The sequence below is a fragment of the Sphaeramia orbicularis genome, chromosome 21, assembly GCF_902148855.1.
Source record: "Sphaeramia orbicularis chromosome 21, fSphaOr1.1, whole genome shotgun sequence".
Classification (NCBI taxonomy): domain Eukaryota; kingdom Metazoa; phylum Chordata; class Actinopteri; order Kurtiformes; family Apogonidae; genus Sphaeramia; species Sphaeramia orbicularis.
This window is the reverse complement of record NC_043977.1, coordinates 1,643,302-1,650,519: the sequence shown is the minus strand read 5'-3', so window position 1 is coordinate 1,650,519 and position 7,218 is coordinate 1,643,302. Positions and strand designations below refer to the sequence as shown.

Below are 7,218 nucleotides of genomic sequence, written 5' to 3'. Positions count from 1 at the left end.
CACTAACATAAACACAAACACTAACACTAACATAAACACTAACACTAACAAACACTAACATAAACACAAACACTAACACTAACATAAACACTAACACAAACACTAACACTAACATAAACACAAACACTAACATAAACACAAACACTAACATAAACATAAACACTAACAAAAACACAAACATAAAACACAAACATAAACACAAACACACACTGCTCACCCAACAGAACATATGTGTTTATATAGTCCACTAGGAGGGTATTCAAACAATGAATGAACGAATGAATGAATGAATGATTTATTTTGGTTTGTACATGAATAGTTGCATGTTCATGGTTTTCCTGCTGTATCTATAATAGTTTTGAATATTTGTGTTTAATCTGTTCATTAGTTCAGAACCACAGAGCAGCAGATCATCTACAGACTGTTTATGTTCAGTGTGTTGTTTAATAAAAGCAGAGCTAAGCTAACAGAGCCAAGCTAACAGAGCTAAGCTAACAGAGCTAAGCTAACAGAGCCAAGCTAACAGAGCTAAGCTAACAGAGCCAAGCTAACAGAGCTAAGCTAACAGAGCCAAGCTAACAGAGCTATAATGTAAACTATCAGCTGCACATGACTTTTATACGATACTTTGTTATTTTGAGTGACTGTTAAAATAAGAGACAATTAGTTGAAGTTTGAAGAAGAAAACTTCAGTATATTACAGATATGTGGAAACTCTAGCTTTATAGTTGTGATTCATCCGTCATTCTGATGACCAGTATTATTATCTGTAGTGCTGATGGGCTGGTGGTTTTGACAGGCGTATCGTTTAGAAGTCCTCCTGTCGTGGCTCATTTGGAACGTCAGCACTAAACCCAAGCCTTTAAACCGCTGAAAACAGTCATTTCATCTGCTCTGAACGTTTCCAGGTTCACTTCTGTTTCCTACATACGCAGTAATAACAGTTTACACAGGTACCAGCTCTAAAATACAGGACCACATGGACTGGAAAATCACCACTATAAAGCACATGGTTTAGATCTGGACATGAAGACGCCGCAGGAGGGAGAGGATTTAATGGAAAAGAAATAAGAAGATGGTTCAACGGCACATTTATCAGAACCTGCATGAGAAGAAATCAGACTAAGAACACAGAGCAGACTGAGGTTTCCATGTGTGTCACATCTGAACTCTTTTCTATTCCTGGTAACACACTCCTGCTTCAGTTATTAAACGCTCAGGTTTGGACTCACAGTGTTTCCATAGAAACAGAACGTTGACCTGCGGAGAACCAACACCAGGTTCTAGATGTGGTGGTTTGAATCCTGAGGAGAGCTGACAGTAGGAAAAAGAAGTTCATGAAGACCTCTGTGTTTTAGAAGTACGGACAGAAAAGGGCTGTGGAAAAGCCTGAGATTTAGTTATTTATTTATTTGTTTATTCGATGGTTAATGATTGATTTATGTATTTATTGTTTGTTTGGTTATTTATTTGTTTACTTATTTGGTGGTTTATTTATTTATTTGGTTGTTTATTTATTATTTGTTTATTTATTTGATGGTTAATGATTTATGTATTTATTTGTTTGGTTATTTATTTACCTATTTGGTGGTTTATTTATTTATTTTTTATTTGTTTATTTATTTGTTTATTTGATGGTTAATGATTTATGTATTTATTTGTTTGGTTATTTGGTTATTTATTTACTTATTTGGTGGTTTATTTGGCTGTTTATTTATTTATTTGGTTGTTTATTTATTTATTTGGTTGTTTATTTGTTGGTTGTTTATTTATTTGGTTGTTTATTTATTTGGTTGTTTGTTTATTTGGTGTAAATTATTTATTTATGTATTTGTTTATTTGGTGATTTATTTATTTTTTTGGTTGTTTATAAATTAATTAATTAATTAATTAATTTGTTTGTTTAGCAGGAACAGTTCACATTAATGAACATTTCTGTGGCAGTTTTAGTAAAAAAACCTTCTTTTTTTTTTTCCACTGTTGTCTGTGGGTCAGAACTAAAGTCCCAGCATTCATAAAATTAGAAACATTTTAAAAACTAAGGCCACATTAAGGATTTCCCCAACAATTACAATATAAGGTGAACATCATTTAATCAGAGTTAATTAAGAACTAACCCCAGACTCATTCAGTCAATGGATGCAGCTGAAGCTTCACATTATTTCTTTCATTTTGATGTTTGTGAAAACGCAAAATATAAAAAATGGAAAATTCACCTTAAATGTGTTCAAAAAATAGAAGCGGTACAAAGTGCAGATATTTGGTAAATGTTCGAGTTCAAGCTCATGGATTCAGATCTGTTCGGTTTAGTTTTCGCAGTGATTTAAGGCCTCAGCCACCAGAGGGCACTGTTGGAAAAACAGGCATAGCAACAGGACGGTAAGGATACTATATTTAAAATGACTAATATGTGCTAAAATACTGGTCCTGTTAACAGACTGTTTTCACCAGTCTGTTCCTTTACTAAAAACACATAAATATGACAAACTGCAGCAGTCAGCTGTGTACAGAGTTAGTGTGATCACACACACACACACACACACACACACACATATTCCAGTGTACAGTATGTGTACCAGCCTCTGCGTAACAGTGGTCCGTTCATATTCGTTTGCCCTTGGTATTAGTTCTTCGTTTCTTTGGTGTGTGTGTGTGTGTGCAGTTTGGTTCTGCATGAGCACATTCTACCAGAGCTGTGGAGACGACACTGAGAGTCTGAGAACTGGAAATAAGTGGACGACACATAAACAGCATATGAGCAAAACACAGAAAACAGCAGCAGCATTAACTGTTCTGTCCAACTGTCATATCTGTACAGTGTGTGTGTGTGTGTGTGTGTGTGTGTGTGTGTGTGTGTGTGTGTGTGTGTGTGTGTGTGTGGGATTACCTGGCCAGTATGTCTGGCAGAATGTTGTGGATGAAGTCCCGCATACACTGGTGTTCAGAGGAACGTTCCAGAAACAGCTGGAAGGCTCTCTGGTACCTGCTATCATCATTAACCAGACTGAGGAGTGGAGACGCCATGGAGCCACTGGAGGAACGACAGGAGAGCAAGGTCATTATCGTTAACGAAGACTAACCAAACCACCAAAACTGGAACTGAAAAAACATTTTTAACTGAAATAAGTAAAAACTAGAATTAAAAGAAAAAAACATAACTAACTGAAACTGTATTGTGTGTTTATAAAACTAACTAAAACGGAGAAAAATTATGGATAAAATTCCCTTTGTTTTTGTCTTTTGTCAGTGTCGGATTGATACGAAAGCGATTTATTTCACTCTAGCAATTTTCTCTGCTGGCACCAAATAATATTTAAAGGTCCGTCACTTGTGTTCACTGTGGTTTCCAGTCGTCTTCTGGTCCCCACTCTACCTGGAAACATGGAGACTAAAGCAGCAGAGTCCTGTCTGGGATTGATTTGAATAGGAGCACAGAGAAGAAGAGAAAAGAGACCACTGAACTACAACTGAACTACAACTGAACTACAGCTGAACTACAACTGAACTACAACTAAAGTACAATTAAACTAAAACTAAGCATTTAGGAAAAAAATGAAAACTAATAAAAACTATCAAACCTGCTCTAAAAATGAATTAAAATGAAGTGAATTAGAGAAAAAAAGTAAAAACTAAATAAAATAGGGCTGGGCAAGTTAACCCATTATTACTGCGTTAACGCATTCATTAAATAACACCGACAATTCTTTTTCTCTCCTGTTAATGCCGTTTTATTCTAACTCTTTTCTTCTGCTTGTGTGTGTGTAGCGATTAGCTGCAGATAGACAACAGGTTTAACAAGAAAAGACGGACACCCAAAACTTGTGTCCAAATCTGTTCCTGTAGACTCACTGTAAAACTGACACATACAAACTAAATCTGTCTGAGTTCTGTTCACTGCCTTAGTACATTTACATGGCATTATACATTTAAATGAATGGGAAAAAGATCACTAGCTCAATGCTAACTTGAATGGGAAAGTCCATAGACACGTTAACGATTAGCATTTACAGATTAAGATTTACAATGTCTTTTTGTCCAGAAACAAAGGTTCACATCAGAGATATTTGATACTATTCATTGTTCCAACAACTGAACAGAAAATACTCACAGGCAAACGTTTTTGGGGCCATACAAACAGAGTGAAAGAAACGTGTCTGTTAGTTCCTTCTTATGTCTGAACTGACTACGGGAACACCGCAAGGACAAAACATACGTTAGTGACACTTATTCCCACCACTAGAGGGCCCCCTTTGTTTACTTTGAACACCTGAACATCACATATTATTGGTCTTATTAGTATTAGTACTGATTAGTGGGACTAAGACTCCTGTCAATCACTCACAAGTGGAAATAAACATGTGTGGACATAAACATGTGTAACAGTAGCGGTCTGTTCCATGGACATTTTCATTGTAAATGTCTTCAGATGGTGGGGGGGGGGGGGGGGGGGGACACAGGTGTTTGGAAGCACTGACATGTGCAATTATTTTTATCAGCGCAGTACTGCAGTCTGAGATATCACTGAAAGGAAATACACACTGTTGATGACGGCAACCCCCGATATAACTATATGATTAATTGTGATTAATCACAGAAATCCACACAATTAATTGCGATTAAAAATTTTAATTGCTGCCCAGCACTAAAATAAAACTAAACTATAATGAATCAGCCCCCCCACACACATCACCACCAAAATTTAACCCTTTGTTCCTTGTGCCAGTATCAACATTTACTGAAGTTTTCATCCAAATCCGTCCAGAACTTTTTCAGTTATCTTACTTACACACACACACACACACACACACACAGACCAATGCCGGCAGAAACAGAACCTCCTAGGTGGAGATAAAAATCCAAAACTATTAGAACCTTGCAGGAGAACCACTGAGGACACACTGAACATCTGAAGTGTGTGTGTGTTTGTGTGTGTGTGTGTTCTCATTATTTTATCGAAGTGCCTATTGACACAGTACTGTGGCATGAAATATGGGCGTGTCTGTGACCACAGAGCCAATCAGTGCCCTCCTTCCCTCATGTGTCCAGTACTCGGACAGTCAGACAGAACAGGTGGACTTCACACACGGTGCATGTTTAGTTCACTCTGTGGAAGACCAGAGTTCACATCCCAGTTAGAGAAGCAGTTTTATTTCTTTATTTTTTCTGAAGATTTTCAAAGAGGGGGCTGGGTAAATCTGACACTGATATGGGACTGGGGTGGAACCAGAGGAACATTTCATGTCAAGGTTATTGGGATTAAAATGATCACAGTTCTCATTATTATCACGGTATTGTTGAAATGTGCTCAAAATGTTCAAAAAGTACGAATACACAACCTGAAATAATTTATCCGTTGTATTTTGAAAAAAAAAAAAAAACACACAAACAAACAAACAAACAAACAAACAAAGAAACCCAAATCCAATAACAGGCACAGTGTACTTTCTGTTGCAGAAACATTCAAATATTACCATGGAAACAAACATACACATGTGCATTACAGATGGAACCTGATGGACACTGTTGGACCATTTTCCAGATCAAGTTTGTGTTCAAAGTGCGGTAATCAGACACAGTTATCATGAGAATTAGAATTTAAACGGTAACACTAACTGTTGGGAAGTTTACCACAGTGTATCGTTATAGCGGTAATGGTTACGTCTGTGTATGGGACAACGATCATTGTGCACAATTTGGACCACAGAACTGACACAGAACTGAAGTCACATGACACATTACTGCATCTAACATGTAGCTCCGCCCACCTTCTCCAGCCTCCAGGACACAGAACACCATAAAACATCTGGAACATTTAGAACAACACTTCCTGTTCTATACTGTGAACTGTCACTGACCAGGGGTGTCCTCCGTCCACAAAAGAATGAACTGAAGTTGAGTCCATATACGAGCACAGAACTGAGGAAACAACAGGAGGAGGAGCTCATGGAGCAGGATCTGTGATTGGCTCTAGGACAAATGCTGACATCTGATTGGTCTGTGGTCATAGACACACCCATATCTGGTGCCTCAGTACTGTGGACGTACACATGGTCTTATCTGACTGCCCCTCAGGCTGAACATGGTGGACTCTTCACTGGACTGAAACAGTCACAGTTTATTCAGTTTGATCAGTTTTGAACAGAAGAACCATCGACTGTAATCTGAGTTTAATGAACACGGACAGGATCAGACAATTAAATAGAAAAATATAAAAAATACAGGATTTACACTGAAAAACTCCAGCTACAGAGGGTACAAACAGAATAAAAACTGACCAACCCCTGGAGGACAGACCTTCCTGTGGACGCAGACGTCCCTCTGGGCCTTTAAGGGTTAACTCCAAACCTCTGTCATTTTTCCTGTGATGACACTGGACCCTGAACTGCGCATGAGCTGCACCACCGGCCCCAAACGCACCACGGTGGGAGTCACGGAGGCGCTCTGCGTCTGCGCACAATCTGCGCATTTCTACCACATGCGCACATGTGGGATCATCTGCACATCAGTCCGTGCTTCCGGTGCACAGACACGTGACCAGCGGCAGAAACAGAGGTGCGCGCGTCGCCCTGGTCTGGTGTGATCAGCTGATTCCAGAACAGACGCGCGGCCCCGTGCACCGAGACACGCACGAGCCGCCTGTGTGTGTGTGTGTGTGTGTGTGTGTGTGTGTGTGTGTGTGTGTGTGTATACATGTGTGTGTACAGATATGTGTGTGTACATATATGTGTGTGTGTGTGTCGCAGGACAGACAGACAGAAGGCGGTGTTTTCACTTACATGCGCAGTCGTCAGTGCGTCCGGACGGAGAAGTGCACAGTGCGCCGCGCGTGGAGCAGCTCCGATTAAAACCCTCCCACTGGTGGCACGGCTCCCCCTGAGGAGGAGGAGGAGGAGGAAAGGGGGAGGAGGGGGAGGAAAAGCATGAAAGAACTGAGAGAAGAAGAAAACAGCCCAGACTGAAACTAGAACTAAAGGCCTTACAGGCCCAGAAGAGGAACAGCAACTGGAAAAAACTAGGAAAGATGGAATCAGAATAATCAGAATAATAATCAGAATAATACAAATAATAATAAGTATCTGCAAACCATTAAAGTTGGAAAATAATAATAAGTCTGTGTGTGTGTGTATATATATATGTATATATATATATATATATATATATATAGAGAGATAGAGAGAGAGAGAGAGAGAGAGAGAGAGAGAGAGAGATAGATAGATA

At 39.0% G+C, this 7,218-nt stretch overlaps 1 protein-coding gene across 2 annotated transcripts in view; it reads right to left on the bottom strand.

The window, feature by feature from the left end:
* hnmt (histamine N-methyltransferase) overlaps window positions 1-6,867 on the bottom strand; it is a 24,115-nt gene extending 17,248 nt beyond the window's left edge. The window contains exons 1-3 of one of the 2 annotated variants that reach the window (XM_030125673.1): window positions 6,777-6,848; window positions 6,149-6,156; window positions 2,888-3,026 (exon numbers count right to left, since the gene is read on the bottom strand). In XM_030125673.1, coding sequence (XP_029981533.1) covers window positions 2,888-3,024 — 137 coding nt within the window. In that variant the 5' untranslated portion in view covers window positions 3,025-3,026; window positions 6,149-6,156; window positions 6,777-6,848. Of the gene's footprint in view, window positions 1-2,887; window positions 3,032-6,148; window positions 6,157-6,776 lie in introns of both variants that reach the window. The other variant, XM_030125674.1, reaches the window with a different exon arrangement.
* Window positions 6,868-7,218: the final 351 nt, after the last annotated feature.